The sequence below is a fragment of the Crinia signifera genome, chromosome 6, assembly GCF_055691185.1.
Source record: "Crinia signifera chromosome 6, ASM5569118v1, whole genome shotgun sequence".
Classification (NCBI taxonomy): domain Eukaryota; kingdom Metazoa; phylum Chordata; class Amphibia; order Anura; family Myobatrachidae; genus Crinia; species Crinia signifera.
Genome location: NC_139222.1, coordinates 22,001,439 through 22,026,830, shown reverse-complemented (window position 1 = coordinate 22,026,830; position 25,392 = coordinate 22,001,439). Strand labels below are relative to the sequence as shown.

Genomic DNA, 25,392 nt, shown 5'->3' with positions numbered 1-25,392 from the left:
TAAATAATTACTAAATGACTACTTTTGTTGGCAAGTAGTCATTTAAACTTGTAAAATATCTAAAACGTGTTTTGGAATTTACTCCCAGCACACTGGGAAACAAATGAATGTATCTCTATCCCTGGGAGGGCATCACGGCAGTTGTGCTAAACTATTGTAATGTTATGGAACCAGTTGCTGCCCGTTGCGCCATATCTTTCCTTCGCGGTGTGCTGTCCGCCGATAAAGGGACACGCTTGCATGTGAGACACTTGTGCGTCCCCATCTTGGCGAATGGCGCGCCGAAATGGAAAGATATGGTACGCCGGCCAGACAGATGAAACTGCCTTTATCTGTGTGTGTGTGATCTATCTATCTATCTGTATTGTACATCTATTATATAATAGATAAATGTGTGTGTGTGTGTGTGTGTGTATATATATATATATATATTACATCAAAAACATTTTTTTGTTTAAACAACTTAATAGTGCCCAACTTACCAGGGCCCTGGGGGGGGAAGAGGACCAGGAGGTCTCAGGATGGCAGGTAGATCTGAAGCAGGAGGCCAGGAGCCGGAGATGCCTTCTCTATAAGGCAGGAGCCTGTAAATGGCGCCGGAGAGCGGGGGCCGGCCGGTTCACTACATACAAGTTCAGCCGCGTCCCAGATACCGGCACTCAATGTGATTGCTGCTGGACAGCCGGAGCCGCACATCACGAAATGAAAAGCTACATAAGGCTCGCGAGCCGCGGGTTGGCCACCCCTGTTCTAGATGAACAAAATGTTTTTTTCTTCTAATCTAAACTCGTGCCCTCGCATCCTACATTCCTTTCTAGCCGTAAAAAGGGTGTTTGACAGTTCCTTATATTGGCCCTTGATGTATTTGTACATGTTGAACATGTCCCCCCTTAAACTTCTCTTCTCTAGTGTAAATAGTCCCACATTGCTTAATCCCGCCTCGTAGCTTAAATTCTCCATTCCCCTAATAAGCTTTGTTGCTGTTCTTTGGATTTTTTCTAATTCTATGATGTCCTTTTTATAGTGTGGGGCCCAGAACTGCACTCCGTACTCGAGGTGCGGTCTCACCAATGCTTTGTACAGAGGCATAATTACTTTTTTTTTTTTTTTTAATAAATTCTTTATTTTCAAAAAAGTGTTTTCCATCAATCAATAACAGAAACAGTGTATGTCAAATAATCCAGGAGAACATATTGGTGATCTAGCATGGCAACAAATCACATGGACGAAAATCAAGTGCAAAAACATTATCATCCACAGTGTCATGACATCAGGGTATAATAACTGTCATAAATTTTAACAGAAATAGTAAAAGACAAGGAAGAAGGGAAGGAGGGGGGGGGGGCGAGTTTGTAGCGAGGTGTTCTAGTCCCCTATCCAGCTTTCGGATGGGTCTTGGCATTGTCCAGCTTAGCAGAAGGCCAGATCCCACCCAAGTCTCCCCCAGTGAGGTGGTTTTCTTATGAGCTAATAGGTATTACGTTTTTACATGAGGGGTCATTTTGAATTCTAGCCACGCATCCCACATATGTAGGGAATTTCTCAGGAGTGGAATAATAGATATTGTCCATTGCCGTGTAGAAGTCCATGCGCTGGCACCATTCCCACAGTGTAGGGGGAGCCTTTGAATGCCAATGGACTGGAAGCACCGCCCTAGCTGCATTATTCATATGTCTAAGTAGATTTTTTTGTACTTGGATATGGGTATGTCCCAATGCGATCAGAGCCAAAAATCAGGACCGGTAGGGACAGGGTGGCCCAGTATTTCTATGGCCAACTTCTTTATATCATTCCAAAATGGTATTATCGAATGGCAATCCCACCATATGTGGATCAGAGTGCCCCGTTCCTGTCCGCATCTCCAGAAAAGAGGGGACACCCCCTTGCAAGATTTATGTAAAATACTTGGGCAGCGGTACCATCTAGTCAGTAACTTATATTGGGTCTCAACTACTTCTAGACTGGCCGAACATGCGCTAGTGGCCTGATATGTATTATCCCAATTCATTTGGATCTTTTTGGAGGCAAAATCCTTCTCCCAGGTCTCCTGGTCTGATGGCTCAGGGGGCATAAGAGCAGACAGAAGTAGCTGATAGAGGGGGCATAAGAGCAGACAGAAGTAGCTGATAGATATTGGATATCACGTGTGTGGGTGGCTGTTGTTGGGAGCACCTCCTCTCACACAGTGTAAACACCCTGCCCAATACTAGAAGACCTCCTAGTGACGTGATGAAATGTCCAATTTGAAGGTAAAACCAATAGTCCGAATTATTCAGGCCTGTTTTCTCTATTAGTGACTCAAAAAGATATGTATGCCCCAGAGGAGAACAGATGGTGTATTGTGGTGACCCCAGCCGACATCCAAGGCGACATTTGTCCCGAGGAGCCAGGGCGGAAGTTGGGATTATGAACAATAGGTGTCAATGAAGATGCTATAGAAGTGATTTTTAATTTCACCCTCAGCTTTGTCCATAGTTTTAAAGTTGGGCCTACTAGTGGGTGAGTAACATTTCCCACTGCCGGGGACCAAGGTATATATTTGAGTTGCATCCCTGCAGAGTTGGATTCAATAGCCACCCATTGTTTATCCGACGATTCTCGTGACCACTCCATCACCCTGCTAAGCAGGGATACTTGGTAGTAGGCCGAGATCAAAGGAAGTTGCCTAGCGCCTTGTATCTTATCTCTAAATAAAATCTGGTGTTTAAATCTCAGTTTCCGTCCTCCCCAAACAAAGTCCCGGACAATATTATGTATTGTAGAGAGAAATCGCAGGGGGAGAGCGATCGGTAATGTCTGAAATAAATAAAGGAGTCTGGGAAGTATATTCATTTTGATAACATTTATGCGACCTAACCAGGTAAGTTTCAATGGGAGCCATTTAGTCAGGTCCCCACGTATTTTATGTAATATGGGGCTAAAAATTTAGGGAGAATAGTTTTTCTAATTTATTGGAAATCTGTACCCCCAGATACTGCAATTGATGCCATTTAAATGGAAAGGAAGCAGAGAGGGCAGAGATCGTCTCCTCCGAGGCAGTGACATTTAGGGCAGTAGATTTAGAATAGTTAATCTTGAAATTCGATAATTCATTGAATCGATCAAATTCTTGCATAAGATTCGGGAGAGAGACCCTCGGGTTTGTAATGACTGCCAGGAGATCGTTTGCAGAAAGTGCCAGGCGGTGTTCCCGCCTCCCCACCCGGATACCGGAGATCTCTGGATTAGCCCTTATCGCTCTTGCCAGCGCCTCTATACATAGAACAAATACAAGTGGCGAGAGGGGGCATCCCTACCGAGTTCCGTACTTAATGTGAATTGTACTGCATAATATTCCAGTTACCCTCACCAATGCTGATGGGGCTTTGTATAGCGCCATAACCCCCAGGCCTAACCGGTTCAGGACACCATAAAGTCCCAATCAATCCTGTTAAATGCTTTTTCCGCATCGGTTGACAGGAGGACCATTGGGGTGTTAGTGGAGGTCGCATGAGAAATCAGATCAATTATCTTTATCGTATTGTCCCTTGCTTCCCTTCCCGGGACAAAGCCCACCTGGTCTGAATGGATCAGGGTCGGGGGGCGTGGCCTAGCGCTTGGAGAGACAGGACGGACACAGCCTGGGCTCCTGCTCGAATCACCCCAAAAAATACAGAACCACAGCCCCAGACTGCCCCACTGCGCTAGAGACACAAGCCCCTGTCCTGGGGGACCCCCCGATCAGAGGTGAACAGCGCTGCGGAGCCGGGGGTAGGAGTAATCCTGCCCTGCGGGTTGCGGCCTGTACCTCAATCAAGCCGGGGACTCAATTTCCTCCAGCATCCGGCTCCTGAGCTCCGGGACCCGCGAGCGGCGATATCGGGACTCCAGGAGGTGCCGCTCGGCACAGCAAGGTCAGCGGTGCTCTCCCCTCCCTCCCCAGACATCCCCCCTCTGACCTGCTGCTACCAGCACGCCGTGGGGAGCGTGGAACTCCGGCGCCTCTCTCCTTCCACTGACCCGGCGGCCATCTTGGAAGCGTGTGTGCGGAGGCTGCACACACAGCACTAGCACAGCAGGACCCTGGCTGGTGCCTGGGCGCTGTGGGGCTAAGTGAGGGACCCCAGCCCTGCCCTAGCAGCAGCCCAGTCCCCCCTACCAACTGTGGCACACACACCCATATTAATAAATAAATAAATAAATATAAAAAGTGAACGTGGGCTGGAGCAGTGCACATCCAAACAGCAGGAACTGCCCACAGTCCCACATAGCGCCACCGGGGGCCCCAGCACGGGTCACCTACAGCCCCTTGCCATCTCCTTGAGGGCACGTGCCCCATATGTCCTTATATGAACAGCGCCGCAGGCCGGGCTTCTTCTCTACAGGTGATCAGACTGACAGAAGTCTCTCCCACCTAATGGCTCTCTAATCCCAATTACCTAAATGGGTCTCACACCATAACCAGCATCCCCTACAACATGGGTGTTTAAATCCTGTACTTTCTGTGGAGCCTCTATAATACTTCAACTAACCCGACAAGTCCCAGCTCCTTCCCCCCTGTGGGACCGGCACCCCTACATTTTGCCTTTGTCTATACAGCATCATTATAATGCCGGGGAAAAAAGGAGGCAGGACCTCCAAGATTCCTGCACTTATACAATTCCCAAAAAACACGCCCACAAGTCGGGGAGCCTCCTCGGGCAATTCCGTGCGCCCCACCACCCCCTCAACTACGACCAGTACCCCACCTTCTGATATCCCAGCGGACTTGGGGGCGGACATTGATCCTCAAGCTCCTCTAACGACCCACACGATGCTTAAAATGCTCTCAGCCTTCCGTACTGATATCCTCACAGGCCTGGACTCGTCCATGCAGTCCCTCAGAGCTGATATAGTGAGCATCTCAAGTCGCACTGAACATCTGGAGGATAACATGCAGGAGTTAGTAACATCTCACAACAACCTGCTCTCATCTCACGCGGAGACCCAAAATGAAGTGGCCTACCTCCGTGAAAAGATCGCGGATATCGAAGATAGGTCAAGGAGGAACAACCTCAAGATAAGGGGGATCCCCGACTCAGTGGCGCCTTTAGAATTAAGGGACTATGTCACCAAACTATTTCAGAAGCTTCTCCCGTCAGCCTCCCCACAAGACCTGATCATTGATCGGGTCCACCGCTTGCCGAAACTACGAAGCGGCTACTCCACCTCCTTTCCCCGTGATGTCCTACTTAGAGTCCACTTCTTTCACGTGAAGGAAAATATCCTCAAAGCAGCTAGAGACGCGGACTCCTCCGACACCTTGGGAGGCATTCAAATCTACCCCGACTTCTCCCAATTCACCCTGGACAAGAGACGCTCATATCGCCCAATTACCACGGCTCTCAGAGACAATGACATCCAGTACAGGTGGGGTTTTCCGGTCAAATTAATTGTCCGATATGACTCCTCCACGTTCGTAATCTCCTCATTTGAAGCCGGTTTGAAACTACTTGAAGAGTGGGACATCCCGATCCCTCAAGCGAAAGCTACAGCGCTGGCTCCAGTATCTCCGACCTGATTGTAAGAAACCCCCACTGTCCGCATATCTAATATAGTGAGGGTATTGTGTCCTATACTTTGTTCCTGTGGTCCCGCTGGGGCCGCCTGCCTCCCCCATGGGCTGAGTAGTTATCCTCGCCTGGGGGTGGCAGCCGCCCACCAGCACACTGGACTAACATGCTTGTTATAACTATGTTGATACATGTTTATTTCCACAGTTAATAGTAGCCTTTGCGTAATAGTTCTATTGCATTTAGGGGCTGTGTCGTTGATCGAGGCTCCCAAAGCTTGTTTAGCAATGTTGTTAATGGTTCTTATCTGTTAATTACCCACATTAAGTTGTGTGAGACCCATTGGAGGACACCCCCCCAATGGTCTTTGTTTTGCCACCACCCTCTCCATGTGGCAAACACAGTGGCCCTAATCTCAGGGCTTATTCTGTTTCCCTATCCCTGTTCTGCTTTACCCCCCCCCATGCTCTCCCACCCTCCCTACCTCCCCCCAACTATGGGATCCAACTTGCATCCACCCTTCATTAGATCAAGACTAACTCGATATCTCCCTCCCAATGGTTAAGTTCCTGTCACTAAACGTCCACGGCCTAAATTCCCCAAACAAAAGACGACAGGCTTTAGACACCTTCCATGCCGAACGTGCCAAAGTAATTGCTCTCCAGGAAACCCACTTCCTGGCCTCTGCCCCTCCCAAGTTCCACAACACTAGGTATCCCACAGGCTACTTTTTAAATGGCCCTGCTAAGAGAAATGGCGTAGCACTCCTTTTTCATAACTCTGTGCATTTCGTAGAAGGGTCCCAATACTCTGACAAAGAAGGGAGATACCTGATCTTAGTGGGGAAATTGGATGACGTGGAAATTACTCTGGTCTCACTCTATGCCCCGAACTCAAACCAAATTGCTTTCTTACGAAAACTCTTTGAGACAATACAACAGGTCCGTAAGGGACGGGTAGTTGTTATGGGCGACTTTAACCTGATATTAGACGAAAAACTTGATAAATCCCAAGCCCCTCCCAGACCTCCCCAGAAGTCCCGTACGACTCCTACACTCAGCCGCCTTCTGAATGAGTTTGACTTCTATGACGTATGGAGAACACACTCCCCCTCCACAAAAGACTATACCTTTTTTTCGCACGTCCACAATTCGTATTCACGCATAGACCTAATCCTAGCAGATAAATGGTCATTGCAACATACCGCTAAAGCATGTATTGTGCCGATTACATGGTCTGACCACTCGGCAGTGACATGGACGTGGAGCTCCAACCCCTCCCAATTTTTCCCCAAACCATGGAGACTTCCAGATTACATCTTAGACTCTCCCGAGACCTTAGTATCTATCTCACATACCCTTTCCACGTATCTAGAACTTAACCATACATCTGACACCTCCATTCCTACCCATTGGTGTGCTTTAAAAGCAGTCCTTAGGGGGGTTTTCATCCAAACCGGAGCCAGATTAAAGAAACAACGATTAGAAAACCAAGAGGAGTTGGAGATGAAACTACTTCAGGCTGAGTCCCTTAACAGATCTCTCCCTTCTAGGGCCCTGAAACGGGAAATAGTATCTATCCGCAATCAACTTCAAAAACTGTTTCTAAATCGCATGAAGTATGCGTACTCCAAACTCCAACAGAAATTCTACTCCCTGGGTAACAAATCAGGCAAATTCTTAGCACATAAGCTCCGACTCCGCCAAACTAGAAATAGAATTAAACTTATACAGACACAGGAAGGAAAGAAACTTCTTAACCCTCCTGACATAGCAGCAACATTTGCTAAATTCTATAAAAATTTATATAACCTCAACACGGACGCGACAACTCCCCAACCTACCCCAACGCTAATAACCTCCTTTCTAGAGGACCTGAATTTCCCCAAGGTCTCCCCAGAAGACTTAGTAACTCTTAATGCAAAATGGTCAGATGAAGAAATTATAAAGGTAATTAAATCCCTCCCTAGTGCAAAGGCTCCAGGCCCAGATGGCTTTTCCAACGCATTTTATAAAAAAAAATTGTTAATGAATGGATCAGGGTCGGAAGCTGCGGTCTAAGCCGGCTCGCCACCAGCTTAGCATAGAGTTTAACATCTACATTTAGGAGGGAGATGGGTCTGCAGCTAGCCGGCAAACATGGGTCCTTCCCCTCCTTGGGAATAACAGTAATATGCGCTGTTAGTGATTGGCCTGAGAACTGCGTTGTATCTGACACCGCGTTACACGCTCGCAGCAGTAAGGGGAGTAGACGCTCTTGGAATGTTTTGTAGTAGGAAATAGGGGAAACCGTCAGGCCCCCGGACTTTTCCCATTGGGAGAGGACTTAATAGCTCCCAGTAGCTCAGCTTCCGTAAAAGGAGCTTCCAGAGCCGATGTCACTGCCTCAGGGAGAGTTGGAAAGTCTATAGACTCTAGAAATTGGTGAATCGCTGAGACGTGATCTACTCGAGCCGCGTCTGAACGCTTCTGAGTGCGGTTATATCATTCGGAGTAGTATCTAGAGAAAATATCTGCAATTTCTGTGTGGGTTGAACACAGGGCCCCAGAGGAATCTTTCATTTTCTCGATATATATCAGAGATCTCTGTGCTCTGAGGGCTCTCGCCAGCGTCTTACCCGGCTTACCCCCCCATCTGTAAGGAGCGTGTCTGCAGCACCTGTACGCTCTTCTAACTCCCTCATCTAACAGGGCGGTAAGTGCGGTTCTAGCAGTCTGCAACTGCACAAGTGTGTCAGGGTGTCTGTTATCTTCATGTGACAATTCCAAAAGTCTTATCTTGGATAACAGAGCGTCTCTACATTCTGTTCTTTGTTTTTTACGGAAAGATCCCAGCTGAATCCAGTGGCCTCTAATCACACATTTGTGGGCCTCCCACACCGAGGCGGGAGACATCAGGAGTCACATTGGAGGCAGTGTATTCATCTCTACATCTCATAAGCTGGGACTTACAGTAGGAGTCCGTGAGCAGTTGCTCATTGAACCTCCAATGCCATTTCCGAGGTGAATGGTGTCGTATACGTAAAGTTACGGTGATGGGAGCATGATCGGAGCCCGTATTCTGGCCAATTGAAGCCGCCTTCAGAAGCTCCAAATGGGAGTGGTTCACACAGAAAAAAATTATAGGAGAATATGTGTTGTCGGGAGGGGAATAGAATGTGTAATCTCTCTCTGCTGAATGTAGCAGTCTCCATGTATCTATTAACTGAAAGTCACGTAGAATTGACCGAAATCGCCGTGCTTCTCTGAGAGAAGAGCGGGGGGCCCCTGCAGATGTGTCTATAACAGGTTCCGAAGCCCAGTTAAAGTCCCCACCCACTACCAGCACCCCCTCAATATGTGGCTCTATAGTTTCTAGGGCTAAGCGGAGGAATCGAGTCTGGCCCTGATTGGGTAGGTACAAAGTGACATCGTTGGGAAGCTACGGTTACCTTCACAAGAAGGCCTCTACCATCACCTATTGGGGGTCTCTTGGAAGTTGTAATTGGTTGGAGAATAGGATGGCAACCCCTCTAGCCTTGGCACTCGAACAGTTGTTAAAATAACCTATTGGATAATATCTGGAGGATAAGCGTGGTGCAGCCCCCTTTCTGAAGTGGGTTTCTTGTAGGAAGGCAACATCCACCCTATCAACATGTAATGTGTGAAGTAGGGAGATCGTTTTTCAGGGATATGAAGACCCCTGACATTATTTGAAAATAACCTCAAGAATAATTACTTTATATACATGCTAGAATTCTGTTGGCCTTTTTTGTTGCTATATTACATTGAGCACTACACCCCAGTTTGTTGTCTATTTGGACTCCTAGATCCTTTTCGAGTACTGAGTTACCCAAATCCTCCCCGCTTAGGTTATAACTAGCACACTGGTTATGTCTCCCAAGGTGCATGACCTTGCATTTGTTCACATTGAACCTCATCTTCCACTTTTTTGCCCACTCATCTAGATTGTCAAGATCATTTTGGAACGTGGTGACATCTTCTGATGATTTAATAACTCTGCTCAGTATTGTATCATCAGCAAAAATGGATACATTGCTGAGTAACCCCATCCCTATATCGTTGATAAAAATGTTATATAAAATGGGCCCTAGAACCGAACCCTGCGGCACTCCACTTAGTACTGGTATCATATTTGATACGGCGCTGTTCACGACCACTCTTTGTTCTCTATTTCACAGCCAGTTCCCTACCCATCTACAGATATTTGCCCCTAATCCCATGTCCTCCATTTTATGTATCAACCTCTTGTGTGGTACTGTGTCGAAGGCTTTAGCAAAATCTAGGAAGATCACATCTACAGGGTTTCCATTATCAAGATTTTTGCTAACCTCCTAATAGAAACCTAGTAAATTAGTTTGGCATGAATGATTTTTCACTAACCCATGCTGGTTATTACTGAGTAAACTATGAAGGTGTAAATATTTCTGGATACCATCCCTTAAAAATCCTTTAAATAGTTTACCCAATATTGATGTTAAACTCACAGGTTTGTAATTAGCTGGATCCTCCTTTTTTCCTTTTTTGAATATTGGCACTACCTCTGCTATTCTCCATTCTTTTGGTACCTTACCTGATGATAGTGAATTATCAAAGATGTAATAAAGAAGGGTCGTTAGTTCCTCCCTTAATTCCATTAGTACCCTAGGATGAATCCCATCTGGCCCTGGTGATTTATTTGTTTTTATTTTGCTGAATATTATTTCCTCGGTGGTGAAATCAATATTGAGATCCAGCTTGTTCGTCCCATTTGTGGTATGTGTGCGTTCCACAGTCTGCTCTCCCTTAGTAAACACTGATGAGAAGAACTCATTTAACAGTTCTGCTTTTCCCTTATCCTCCGTAAAACTTTTTCCATTGATATTGGTTAATGGGCCTATGATGATCTCCTTTTTTTCGCTTACTATTTATGTATTTGAAAAACTACAAAAATATAGAAGCAAAAATATTACCAATAATACAGCTCAACAGAATAAAAAGGGGAATTGCTGTTAGTTTAGAGAATTGTGCTCGGAATACAAAGAAAGTAAGTGATACTATGGGGAACGTGACCCCGGCACTGTATAACATGTCATTTGTATGAATAAACTGGTGGAGGGGAGGTATGGGTGTGGGAGAAGCAGGCGTTGACCTCCACTCAGCCCTGGAACAACAGGCTGCCGGCAAAAAGCAGAAGCTGGGGAGGCAGACGTTCAGCTCCGGGGCAACAGTCTGCAGGCACACAGCAGGAGCTGGAGAGGCAGACGTTCAGCTCTGGAGCAACAGGCTGCAGGCACACAGCAGGTCCTGGAGAGGCAGACGTTCAGCCCTGTAACAACAGGCTGCAGGCACACAGCAGGAGCTGGAGAGGCAGACGTTCAGCTCCGGAGCAACAAGCTGCAGGCACACAGCAGGAGCTGGAGAGGCAGATGTTCAGCTCTGGAGCAACAGGCTGAAGGCACACAGCAGGAGCTGGAGAGGCAGACGTTCAGCTCTGGAGCAACAGGCTGCAGGCACACAGCAGGAGCTGGAGAGGCAGACGTTCAGCTCCGGAGCAACAGGCTGCAGGCACACAGCAGGAGCTGGACAGGCAGATGTCAGCTCCGGAGCAACAGGCTGCAGGCACACAGCAGGAGCTGGACAGGCAGATGTCAGCTCCGGAGCAACAGGCTGCAGGCACACAGCTTAGGCTGGAGAGGCAGACATTCAGCTCCGGAGCATCATGCACTGACTTGGCTGCACTGGACTTTCCGGTACTAATATTAAAGTGTGTATATTGTGTATTAGTTTGAATGTGAATATACTGTATAGTGTACATGTATATATGTGTATAGTCAGCAATAGGTGTGTGTGTGTATATATATATATATATATATATATATATATATATATATACTGGATGTGGGTGGCCGGCACTCCTCCTATGGCTCCTTAGACCGTGGTGCCTTTGGTAAATGGATGTCGATATGCTGGAAAGAACCACGGCACTCACAGGTTTGTGATGAAAAATCAAACTTGTATTCACAAAAAGTGTCCAACGTTTCGAGGCTTGGCGCCTCTTTTTCAAGGTGTGATACAAATACATAAAACCATCCTACCTTAAATAGGGAAGTGTGGGGAGTGACCAGGAACAGGCGCGCATCCAGTGGTGGTTTTTACCTATGGGCTGCAGCCCTCCCCCCCAGGTAAAATCCGCCACTGTCTCTGCCTAAAGTGAAGCCAGATGCAGTCTGTGAGACAGCTCTGGCTTCACTGTGACTGGCAGTGACTTCCTATTGGAAGTCCGACCTGCCAGTCACTCAAGGCATCCCATCGGGAGGTGTTCCCTCCCTCCGGGATGCCTCTCTCTGCGCAAATGCGCGGCAGCCCGCAAAATGGGTTCTTCGCATGTGCAGTACTGCGGACCACACTGCGCATGTGCCGGAACCCGATCAAGCCTTGGGCCATCGCATGTGCAGTATGTATGAAGTTACAGCGCATGCGCTGGCCCCATGCATGGGACCAGCGGCAGTGGAGCACGGTGGCAGTGACAGAGGCAGCGAAGGGGACACATTGCGGCAGCCTCCCTCCTCCCAAATAGTAAGAGCCGCTACTCCACTACCCCTTGTGTGTGTCATCCCGCCAGAAGTCCCGCTACGTGGGCTTCCGGTGTTCGAGTGGGCGGCTACTTGCTGTGTGCCTGACGTGTTCTCCGGCCTGATGTATGTCACTTCACCCGGCTTGCGTACCATTGCTTGGCAACCTCCAGACTCTCAGCGTAGTTCGCCTTGCCTTGTACTTCCGCCTTTACACAAGATCTGGCCTGAAGCCTCTCCCTCCTGTTGGAGGGGATGCGGACAGACTGGGAACATCCTACATATTTTTTGGACCTGCTTCCACATTCAGATACTTTGGACAGCAATTTTTAATGTAATTGTGAATGTACTAGGCTATCGTGTCCCCCTGAGACCCTTGATAGCTTTATTTCACTATTCAGATCCATATGTAGTCAAAGCAGATGGCTATATCCTCGGCCATATACTTATTGCATCTAAAGCCGCTATAGCCCAGCAATGGAAAACTCCAATTATCCCTCCATTCAAGCTATAGAAGCCAAGATCCACAAACACGTCACTCCCAGCCCATACAACCCTCCTTCTTCTCTTACCAAACATAAATGGGCTAAATGGTTTATATACAAATCCACCGACCTTATCCAATCCTCCCAATCACATAACCTCCCCATCACATGACCTCCCAATCACATGACCTCCCCATCACACCACCTCCCCATCACACCACCTCCCCATCACATGACCTCCCCATCACACCACCTCCCCATCACACCACCTCCCCGTCACACCACCTCCCCGTCACATGACCTCCCCATCACATGACCTCCTCATCACATGACCTCCCCATCACATCACCTTCCCATCACACCACCTCCCCATCACATGACCTCCCCATCACACCACCTCCCCATCACACCACCTTCCCATCACACCACCTCCCCGTCACATGACCTCCCCATCACATGACCTGCTCATCACATGACCTCCCCATCACATCACCTTCCCATCACACCACCTCCCCATCACATGACCTCCCAATCACATCACCTCCCAATTGACAGCTCACACTCCCCACTTTCTTCTTCAGTTTCATAGAAACCATAGGATAGAGTTTGCTAAATCAGAAGTCGTCCCCCCCCCCCTGATTGTACTGTCTGAACCAATGGGATGTATATAGGAGCGAATACTATTGTATAATGTATCTTGCATCACTCCGCCCCTCTTTTCCCTTTTTCTTTGGATGCTCTCTCCCTTATTCTTTAACCGTTGACTATGTAAATGTCCTTGATCGGTTTGATACTATGTGTGCCTGGTGTTGGTTACGGCTGTGAGGGTAGGGACCCCACACGTTTTTTTTATTTATACACTTTTCTATTTTTTTTTTTACACACTGCAGCCTGCACAGATCTGACTGATCCGTGCAGACTGGCTACTATACGAATTCGTATTAGCGGCGGTATATACAGCCGCTAATACGAAATCGGGGGTTTTCATAGCAGTCGTATTTGACTGCTTTGTAAATTATCCTGTGGAACACGAATTTGCATACGGCTGCAACAGCCGTATGCATTCCTATTACTAATACGAAAAATCATATTCTTAGTAAATTTCCCCCTATGTGTTTATATTTTTCTTATTGAAATGTGATACTGGAACATTAGCTATAGGATTTATTGGCTCATTATATTGTATTGTATAGGTACCTCCATTGACAACCTGTTACATAAATTGGTTTGTTCCAGGGTATGTATGCTATAATCAGTCATCCACTTACCAATATACTCACGTAAGTATCACTAAACCGTGACAGAATTATTCCTACACAGGACCTTTTTATTCGCTTGGTCCTCTCACTCATGTTTGCCTCTAAGTGGATATTCTACATAATGAACCACTATAATCAGAGGTATGTTTGGTAGATACCTGCAAAATTCTAACTCAAATTATTCCTATCACCTGTATGGACTCTCATCACCTACCACCTCCTTCCTATTCTTCATTTTTATGTATATGTATGAATATATATATATATATATATATATATATAAAATGTTGGTTGCACATTATCAATTTACAGCATAAGTGTACCCTGTACGTGAACCATGTGTTGTGTACAAGTTTTAGAAATTGATGACCCCTGATGAAATCCGTAAGGACAAAACGCGTTGGCTTATGTTGAGAAACCACTGAAGATCCACGGTGCAGTGCGCATTAAGGACTATAAATAAATATTACCAAAAGGACTCTTGTGCTTATACCTTCTTTTGGGTTGGGTGAAATTAGCCCCGGATTGTGCTTTATATTCTCCCTTACACCGGAGGAGCGCCTGTTCCCTAACTGTTGTACATATATAATTATACGTTCCGGTTTAATAAGCGTGCCCCCAAACAGAGAGCGCCTTTTTTATTCTTTCCTTTATACCTTTAGTTACTATCAGCGGAGAACCTCCACATCATTTATCAGGGCCCAGGAACTCAAATGCCAATACTGTGGATTCTTTACAATTACTGTTGACAATTGATAATTATAATGGGATTGGTACTAGTGCACAGGTATCCTTCCCCATGCTAAAACCCAAAACTAAGGTCTCTAGATCCCCCATTTTACCAGTTACACTCCTAGCATTCAGATAAAGGCATTTCAGATCTCGTTTTCCCTTTGCCCTTGTCATGTTACCTGTTGCAGAAGGTTCCTAAAACGATAAATCAGTAGCATGGACAATATTTGTATTTGGCTGTGTCTCTCCTTCCGTATACCTTGTTCCCTTCTTCCTAACTTCCTCCACAATGTAGCTGTCTTTGCCCTCTATTCTACACTCATTTATTAGTTTAAGGTTTCTTACTATACCCTCCCCCTGATATAATTTCTGTGTAAAACATTTCTCACACTCCGAACATGTAAAGTACTTCTTACCTGTAAATTCCTTGATGTGTAATAATGATTTTTGTAGAAAACATTTCTCACGCTCAAAGCATAAAACAGATCCACACCTGTATGACTTCTGTACTGTGCACAAAGATCTCTGTGAACATTTCTTGCACACAGAAAACTGAAATGGTTTACCATCCCCTAATGTAGTGGCTCCGCCAGGTCTCTTAGCTTATACTCTACGACCAGGGACAAATGTAATCAGGGGTGTGAGAATCTGAAAGTCAGAGATTGACATTAAATTATTGGCCAAAATGATAGCAATCCGGCTCTCTCCCCTACTACTAGATCTGATTAACCCAGACCAGGTGGGTTTTGTACTAGGTAGACAGGCGTCAGACAATACCCGTAGAGTTATTAATATTATTGAATACTGTCAAGCCCAGCAACTGCTCCTATTGGCCTTGTCCCTCGACGCAGAGAAGGCCTTTGATAGGCTTCACTGGGACTATATGCAGACGACCTTGCGTCGATTTGGATTTGAAGATAAATTTCTTGACTAATTTGGCCCTATACTCCTCTCCGACCACTAGAGTTTTTGCCAATGGATCTCTATCTAAATTCATTATTTCCAATGGCACCCGCCAAGGCTGCCCACTATCCCCATTGATTTTTGCCCTTGCGATTGAACCTCTGGCTGAGCGCCTTAGATCAGTGAATGTGATCGCTGGACCAGTAATAGGAGGCCTATCCCATAAGATCTGCTTATTCGCGGATGACATCCTCCTGTGCCTTCTCGAGCCAGAAACCTCTTTACCCCAGGTGCACATAGTCCTGGAACTATATTCCAAAATCTCTTACTACAAATCAAACACCACTAAGACTGAGACCCTTCCATTTAATATTCCAGACACCATACTTAAACGCCTAACTAATGCGTACAAATACGCCTGGCAATCCAAATCGCTGAAATATCTGGGGGTTAACCTCTCCAAAGAGTCGGATTTGCTTGTCTGCAATTATGAGCCCCTGTATAGAGCATTTGAGCAGCTTACGAAAGAATGGATAAAGCAGGAGGTCTCATGGGTGGGCCGCATAGCCGCAGTTAAGATGATGCTACTGCCCAAACTAATGTACTTGTTTAGAACAATTCCACGCCCCCTTCCTAAGGCTATCTACAACAAATTTAACGGACTTTGTAGATAGCCTTAGGAAGGGGACGCACCTCAACCAAAGCAGTATGACTGTGAGGTGTTCTACAGAGTAAAGGGTAGAGGGCCAAAATCAGGCTTTACATGTAGTATGTATGCATGTATGTATGTATAAGTGTATGTGTCATATATATATAGTTACTAGGTGATTCATCGCGCCCTACGGGCGCTCTTCACACCGTCGTAAGGGGCTGCGCCCCCTTAATTTGTGAACGTTTGTATATGAGAAATATGGTTAGAATTGTATGAAAGATGCCCTGTATTGCAACTTAGGTGTCCGCGAATCGCGGGAGGGGGGGTCGCGGAGGGTGCCGCGAATTGCAGGAGGGGGGGTCGCGGGGGGTGCCGCGAATTGCAGGAGGCGGGGTTGTGGGGGGGGTGGATGCTGCGAATCGCGGGAGGGGAGGGATTGCAGAAAATCTCGGGAGGGGGGTCGCGGGGTGGGTTGCCGCAAATCGCGGGAGGTGGGTTACGGGGGTGGGGGTTGCGGCGAATCATGGTAGGGGGGGTCGCGGGGGGTGTGCCGTGAATCACGGGAGGGGGGATCACGGGGTGGGGTGCCGAGAATCGCGGGGGTGTGTGTGTGTGTGCCGTGAATCGCGGGAGTGGGGGTTGCGGGGGGGGTGGGGGGGGGTGTGACGCGAATCGCCACAAGAAAAAATCAACACAGAAAGGTCAACACATGTAAATGTTGACATAAGTGTGGCACTTCATTGGTGTCCATGTCGACACATGAGAATGAATATGAAAACATTCAAAAAATGAAAAAAAAAATGAAAAAACTCATGTCAACCTTTTTCATTGTCGACCATAGCCATGTCAGTGTTTTCCATGTGCAATTTAATTCTGGAGCTGCCGCGAATCGCGGGGGGGTGCCGCGAATTGCGGGAGGGGGGGTCGCGGGGGTGGGTGCCGCGAATCGCGGGAGGGGGGGTTACGGGGCGGGGGTTGCGGCGAATCATGGGAGGGGGGGTCGCGGGGGTGTGCCGTGAATCACGGGAGGGGGGGTCACGGGGTGGGGTGCCGAGAATCGCGGGGGAGGTGTGTGTGTGTGTGCCGTGAATCGCGGGAGTGGGGGTTGTGGGGGGGGGTGTGATGCAAATCGCCACAAGAAAAAATCAACACAGAAAGGTCAACACATGTTAAGGTTGACATAAGTGTGGCACTTCATTGGTGTCCATGTCGACACATGAGAATGAATATGAAAATATTTAAAAAATGAAAAAAAAACCTTCAAAAACTCATGTCAACCTTTTTCATTGTCGACCATAGCCATGTCAGTGTTTTCCATGTGCAATTTAATTCTGGAGCTGTCGCGAATCACGGGGGGTGCCGCGAATTGCGGGAGGGGGGGGGGTCGCGGGGTTGGGTGCCGCGAATCGCGGGAGGGCGGGGTTCACAGGGGTTCCGGTGGGGGGTTGCCGCGAATTGCGGGAGGTGGGGGGTCACGGGGGGTGCCGCGAATCGCGGGAGGGGGGGGTTGCGGGGGGGTGTGACGCGAATCGCCACAAGAAAAAATCAACACAGAAAGGTCAACACATGTAAATGTTGACATAAGTGTGCCACTTCATTGGTGTCCATGTTGACACATGACAATGAATATGAAAACATTCAAAAAATGAAATAAATCTTCAAAAACTCATGTCAACCTTTTTCATTGTCGACCATAGCCGTGCCAGTGTTTTGCATGTGCCATTTAATCCTGGGGCTGCCGCGAATCGCGGGGGGGTGCCGCGATTTGCGGGAGGGGGAGGGTTGCGAGGGGTGGGTGCCGCGAATCGCGGGAGAGCGGGGTTCACAGGGGTTCCGGTGGGGGGTTGCCGCGAATTGCGGGAGGTGGGGGGTCACGGGGGGTGCCGCGAATCGCGGGAGGGGGGGTTGCGGGGGGGTGTGACGCGAATCGCCACAAGAAAAAATCAACACAGAAAGGTCAACACATGTAAATGTTGACATAAGTGTGCCACTTCATTGGTGTCCATGTCGACACATGACAATGAATATGAAAAAATTAAAAAAATTAAAAATAAATCTTCAAAAACTCATGTCAACCTTTTTCATTGTCGACCATGGTCATGTCAGTGTTTTGCATGTGCCATTTAATCCTGGGGCTGCTGCGAATTGCGGGGGGGGTGCCGCGAATCGCGGGAGGGGGGTCGCAGGGGGGGTGCCGCCAATCGTGCAAGGGGGGGTCGCGGGGGGGTTATTTTTGCCGCGAATCGCGGGAGGGAGGTCGCGGGGGGGTGTTTTTTCCGCGAATCGAGGGGGGGGGGCCCGGGGGAGGGTTTGTCGCGATTCGCGGGAGGGGGGGGTCGCGGGGTGGTGGTTATGCCGCGAATTGCGGGAGGAGTCGTGGGGGGGTTCTTTTTGCAGCGAATCGCGGGAGGGGGGGTCGCGGGGGTGTTTTTGCTGCGAATCGCGGTAGGGGGGGTCGCGGGGGAGCGGGTGTTTTTGCCGCGAATCGCGGGAGGGGGGGGGCGCGCGGGGGGAGGTTTTGCCGCAAATCGCGGGAGGGGGGCGCTCACCTGGTGGCTGTGGAGTAGCAGTGCTGGGCAACATGGGAAGGCAGTGGGTGTCTGGCACTGTCTGTGGGCTCACTGGGCTGGTTCTCTGTCACATACCTCCCAACATGACCCTCTCCAGGAGGGACACAATGCTCTGTTTCTAGACTTCCCCTTAATGTATGATTGCCATCACCTGTTTTAAACAGGTTAGGTGTTCAGCACAGATGAAGGCAATCACACATTAAGAGGAAAGTCCAGGAACAGAGCGTTATAGACACAGACACCCACTTTGAGTGACAGATGTAGCCAAATATATAGGAGATATATGTGTCTATATATATATAATATATATATATATATATACACACACACACACACACACACCTGTCACGGTGCATGTTTAAAATGTAGGTTTGACTATGTTAAATGTATGCATGAATATCATTACTCATTTTTCTATTTGTATTTCCTCCACAGATGATCCTGCCCAAGCAGAGGAGGGTCGCCGTGGGGCCCTCCTAAGAATTCGAGGCCTGATGCGGCAGATGTTGTCCGAAATGGACCGCCTCATTGATGCGGAAAATTTATTTATGGACCTTTTTTTTCTCTTTTGTATAATAATAAATAGTTATTTAAAGTTCAAAGTTGTCAGTGTTTTTTTCTAACATGCAAAAGTATATGTGTAACTTGTTTAAAATCTTTTAAATAAGCAAAATGTACATAGTGTATATAGATGTATGTTAGGGTCACATGCTGTAAGGGTTAATGTGTGTCATGAATGTAGTAGGAATGTGGGTCAGTATAGATGAGCATTTAATTGTTTGAAATTGATAACAATCCCTTTTTCAGGAGGTTGCCTAATTGCCTAAGTGGGTCATGTGATCGCTGTGTGTACTCAGTAAAAAAGTGTGGGATTGAGCGTAAATACTCCGCATCGGGGCGTACGGACAGCTTTCCGTACGTTCTGACGCGGTAAGACCGTGCTTGTGCGGGAAGACCGTGCAGAATCTGTACGTTTACACCGCACACGCACGGTTTGTATGTCGTCCGTACACAATCCCTGTTCTTAAATAGTGAGTCTGTCCGAATGCGGAGAACACGTGGGCGTTTCTACGGACGTTAGCCGTACGCCACCGCACAGCGTGGCGTGCGGACCGCACCGAAAGAATTCGGGAAAGTACGCACCGATCAGAATAAGGGCCATAATGATTTTGCACTTGATGTGCCATTGTTTACATGCGATAAATCACATGCAATTTATCACATGTAAAAAGTGCCCTCAGGATAGCTGCTGGGGAAGTTGAATGTTCAAATGAATGGAAAGCCGCTGATTGGTTGGGAGAGCCCTCAGCCAATCAGCGGCCTCCCATTCATTTGAATGGGAGCTTTGAAATCTCCTGGCTGCCTGCAGCTACCACTGCAGCCTGTTCCCTGGAGTATGCAGAGTGAGGAGATTGCCTCTCCTGCCCGGCGCTTCCCCGCTCTGCAGACTACAGGTGTGTGCCAGTGGTGGCACTGCTGGCACACACACACCTATGGACCTGATCAGATGCGACACACTTTGTGGGTTCTACAAAAACACCCGTAATGTCCCGCTGGTGGGTCCTATTCTGACCCATCTTATGGTCAGCCGCCCGACCTCCAACTCCGATGCGCACAGGACTGCATGCCAGAGCGTATGTCAGACATATCCGATTTGGGGCAATATTCACCCGATTTTTTGGGCTGATCCGTCGGGGTTGGGTTTGACTTTTAGTTTATCCATTGATGCCCGATCTGTTTAGGTTCCATAGTTATATTTATTGTTTCCAGATGCGACGTGATGATCTCACAAGGGAAAGATTATGTTATTGTACAATGTTTGTGTGCATACAAATGACATGTTATACAGTGCCGGCGTCACGTTCCCCATAGTATCACTTACTTTGGTACTTATGTAATATCTGGGCTCCCGTTTTTCTTATGAGACCGCGTCCGCTCGCCACGCTTTGGGCACGGTGGCTCGCCACACTATATAAAATCAACTCCATGCGTAGTTGGATAGTAGGGGTATGAAAAAATGAGGTGCATTTAACATGGGAGCCCAGATAATACATAAGTACCCTTACTTTCTTTGTATTCCGAGCACAATTCTCTAAACTTACAGCAATTCCCCTTTTTATTCTGTCAAGATGTATTATTGGTAATATCATTGCTTCTATATTATGTACGGACCTTAAAAAAACGGATTTAAAAAAAAATGCTACTGTGCTTGTTCCTGTGACATAAATGGACTCAGTCTAGGTAATGGCTGCAGATCACTAACTCCCTAACAAGAGACGCACAAGACATTGCAGGTGGTCATTCCCAGGCCCATCACTGCTGGAGGAGAGTCCCAGGTGTCCTTATAGATAAATGTTCATTTGGTGGTTCCTCACTAGTCACAGTGGACAGATATGTGCCAGTAACCTGAATCAGGAGCAGTTTCTGCAGTCTCTATGGTTCCAAAAGTATCAGTGTCCAGATACTGGTCCAAGCGCAGACACAGATGTAGCAAGTTGGTCAGTGCACTCTGACGCGTTTCACTGCAGCTCCTCCTTGCAGTTTTTTCAAGAGTTTAGAAAAGCCACTCTAAGAAATGCCAGTGCCTCTTCTACTGTTTTGGCATTGTGCCTCATGGCTAAGAAGACTTGACTTGTGTGTAAAACATTTCCCACACTCATAACATGGAAATGGTTTCTCACCTGTGTGAATTCTGATGTTTAACAAGCACTGATTTCCGTGCAAAACATTTTCCACACTGAGAGCATGGAAATGGTTTCTCACCTGTGTGACTTCTCTGATGAATAACAAGTTCTGATTTAGTTGTATAACATTTCCCACACTCAGAACATGTAAATGGTTTCTCACCTGTGTGACCTCTCTGATGTTTAAGACCTGATTTATCTGCAAAACCTTTCCCACACTCAGAACATGGAAATGGTTTCTCACCTGTCTGACCTCTCTGATGTATAACAAGTTTTGATTTACGTGCAAAACATTTTCCACGCTCAGAGCATGGAAATGGTTTCTCACCTGTGTGAGTTCTCTGATGTGTAACAAGACCTGACATCTGTGTAAAACATTTTCCACACTCAGAACATGTAAATGGTTTTGCACCTGTGTGAGTTCTCTTATGTAAAACAAGATGTGATTTCCGTGCAAAATATTTTCCACACGCACAACATGGAAAAGGTTTCTCACGTGTGTGACTTCTCTGATGAATAACAAGTTCTGATTTAAATGCACAACATTTTCCACACTCAGAACATGGAAATAGTTTTGCACCTGTGTGACTTCTCTGATGTATAATGAGATATGATTTCTGTGTAAAACATTTCCCACACTCAGAACATGGAAAGCCTGCATTAGCTGTATGACCTGTACTACGTGTAACAATGGCAGAGTTATTAGGAGCAGAGTCCCCTTGAGATGAAGGATCAGATGATGCATTTGCACTATAAAGCACGGGATGTATATCTGAGATAATGGGGTTTTCTCCTGGAGAATCTCGTATGATGTTATCTTCTATTTTAATGTCTGGAAACAAAATTAGATCTCCCATCATGATATTCTTCCTACTGTCTTCATCTGCCGAGAATGAAATAAATTGTATGGAAATAAAAACATTGATCTTACACTGAGGAGCAGATTGTCAGTGTATCAGTCATTTCTAAACACTTTATTACAATTCTAAATGTACTTACAGCAAATCTGACTGTTGGCAAAAAGAGAAAATAAATCACCTAGAACAGACCCGCCTTAATGTACAATGCAACCACCCAGTCACTGTGACATCACCAACAGAACAGCAGCCATTGGCCAGTAACATTTCCCTGCCATCTTCATAGGACTGGAAGCCTCGTTATCAGTGATGTCCAACCCTAATGTCCACCCAAACACTGACCTTGCACCCATGGTAAATACTAATTAAATGCAGGGAAGACTCTTCATATAACTTTTTGCTGTCAGAGCTATTCATTATATTCTGGATCTAACTGGTCTCTAGACCTACTCCGTGTCCCCAATCTATGTTATAGACAAGACCAGGACTCATTCCCTTCTCTTCATGGTCTGTGTACATAGGTATGATCAGAGGAATGCGTGGACGCCCAGTCAGGAGCCAGTCACCCTGCTCTAGAATAGTCTCTGGAGGAGACAGAGCAGATCCAAGTAAATCCACAGAACTCAAACTACGTCTGGTAGATCCAGATCATCTCAGGAAGAGGCTGAAGGAGGATAAACCAGAAAAATAGAATTTTTACCTGCAAAATCTTATTTCTGAAGCCATGGTGGATGTTGGGAATGGTTTGGATTGAAGAACCCAGGCATCATGGAGTTAACTTCTGGAGTTAGGCTCCTCCTACCCTATTCCCCCCTGTCCTCAGGAACTAGTAAAACTTAACATGCTGAGTAACTGGTACAGGAGAGAAGACCACACAGAGGAACACGCACCGAGCACAAGCATAACACTCCCCTGACTGTGTCCAAAGCTAGCAGAACTCTGCCCAGACAGAGGTGTAAATCTTCTTTTTGACTTTCAGCCCATGGGGGATTCTGGGACTATGGGATGTCACAAAGCTGTCCCTTTATGGGTGGGAACGCTCCTGAGCTGTACTGAAGACCCCTTACCTGAAAGCAGAATCTGCTGAGGCAAAGGTGTCAAAATGATGGCATTTGATGAACATATGCACAGAAGCCCATGTGGATGCTCTGCAGGAAACACTGGCGGGCGGTGCCCATGAAGCACCAACAGACCAAGTGGAGAAGGCCTTCACTGAAACTGGCACCAGTTTTCCCACCAACAGATTGGCCTGGCAAATGGCAAGACACAACTAGTGAACCAAGGCCTGTTTTGAGGCAGGCCAGCCTAACTTGTGTACATCATAAAGTAGGAAGACTCAGGTTTGCTAAAGGAGTGGTCAAACACACATAAATACGCAGGGCCCCGACCACAACCAATGTCTCTAAAGAATTAGAGACTGAAGAAGAAGTTCTCGAGAATAAACTGGTACAAAAATGTTCCTGGTTCGTCACAACCATAGGCAGATATCCTGTCTAGTTTGTAATACCGCTCTGTCCTCATGGAACACCAAAAAAGGGTGAATGATGAGAGAGGGCCCTTAGTTCGAATCTCTACGAGCAGAGGACATGGCCAAAAGAAAAACATGCGATCCATGAAATCCAATGGCTCAAAATGGAGCTCCCTGAAGTTTATGAAGGACTAGTGACAAATCCCACGGATGAATCAAAGGATGCACCAGAGGTCAAAGGTGTAGCCCCCCCTGCAAAAAGAGTATGAATTGTGAAAGAAGCTGCCACTTGTCATTGAAATAACACAGAGAGGGAAGAGACCTGGACCTTCGAGGAGGAACAATGAAGGCCCAAGTCCAAATCTTTTTGCAGAAAGCCAGAACACTGTAGAGTTGATAGACCTTTGGGTCATAGACTACCTGATTTACGTGCAAAATATTTTCCACACGCAGAACATGGAAATGGTTTCTCACCTGTTTGACTTCTCTGATGTATAACAAGACCTGATTCATCTGCAAAACATTTTCCACACTAAGAACATGGAAATGGTTTCTCACCTGTGTGAATTCTCTGATGTAAAACAAGATGTGATTTCCGTCTAAAACATTTCACACACTCAGAACATGGAAATGGTTTCTCACCTGTGTGAATTTTCTGATGTTTAACAAGATTTGATTTATGAGTAAAACATTTTCCACACTCAGAACATGGAAATGGTTTCTCACCTGTGTGACTTCTCTGATGAATAACAAGTTCTGATTTAAGTGCAAAATATTTTCCACACTCAGAACATGGAAATGGTTTCTCACCTGTGTGAATTTTCTGATGTTTAACAAGATGTGATTTCTGAGTAAAACTTTTCCCACACTCAGAACATGGAAATGGTTTCTCACCTGTGTGAATTCTCTGATGTTTAACAAGATTTGATTTCTGAGTAAAACATTTTCCACACTCAGAACATGGAAATGGTTTCTCACCTGTGTGAATTTTCTGATGTAAAAGAAGATGTGATTTCCGTGAAAAACATTTCACACACTCAGAACATGGAAATGGTTTCTCACCTGTGTGAATTATCTGATGTTTAACAAGTTCTGATTTCTGAGTAAAACATTTTCCACACTCAGAACATGGAAATGGTTTCTCACCTGTGTGAATTCTCTGATGTAAAACAAGATGTGATTTCCATTTAAAACATTTCCCACACTCAGAACATGGAAATGGTTCCTCACCTGTGTGACTTCTCTGATGTTTAACAAGACCTGATTTATCTGCAAAACATTTTCCACACTCAGAGCATGGAAATGGTCTCTCACCTGTGTGAGCCCTCTGATGTTTAACAAGATCTGATTTATCTGCAAAACATTTTCCACATTCAGAACATGGAAATGGTTTCTCACTTGTGTGAATTCTCTGATGTATGAGATATGATTTCCATGTAAAACATTTCCCATACACAGAACATGGAAAGCCTGCATTAGCTGTATGACCTGTGCTACGTGTAACAATGGCAGAGTTATTAGGAGTAGAATCCCCTTGAGTTGAAGGATCAGATGATGAATTTGCACGATAAAGCACTGGATGTATATCTGAGATAACGGTGTTTTCTCCTGGAGAATCTCCTATGATGTTATCTTCTATTTTAATGTCTGGAAACAAAATTAGATCTCCCATCACGATATTCTTCCTTCTGTCTTCAT

The 25,392-nt window shown here is 46.5% G+C and overlaps 3 protein-coding genes and 1 pseudogene across 4 annotated transcripts in view; 1 reads left to right on the top strand and 3 right to left on the bottom strand.

Moving 5' to 3' along the window:
- LOC146007459 (uncharacterized) overlaps nt 1-25,392 on the top strand; it is a 606,258-nt gene that overhangs the window by 216,612 nt on the left and 364,254 nt on the right. The window lies entirely within an intron of this gene.
- The window catches only part of LOC146009548 (uncharacterized), a 613,273-nt gene that overhangs the window by 555,474 nt on the left and 32,407 nt on the right, over nt 1-25,392 (bottom strand).
- On the bottom strand, nt 19,843-22,229 carry LOC146007471 (uncharacterized). Its single transcript, XM_083145847.1, has one exon. The coding sequence runs from the start codon at nt 22,227-22,229 to the stop codon at nt 21,363-21,365; it is 867 nt and encodes a 288-aa protein (XP_083001973.1). The 3' UTR covers nt 19,843-21,362.
- The window catches only part of LOC146007472 (uncharacterized), a 36,126-nt pseudogene continuing 33,056 nt past the window's right edge, over nt 22,323-25,392 (bottom strand). The window contains exon 8 of the transcript XR_014444334.1: nt 22,323-25,164. The product of XR_014444334.1 is annotated as an uncharacterized LOC146007472 (transcript). The remainder of the gene's footprint in view (nt 25,165-25,392) is intronic.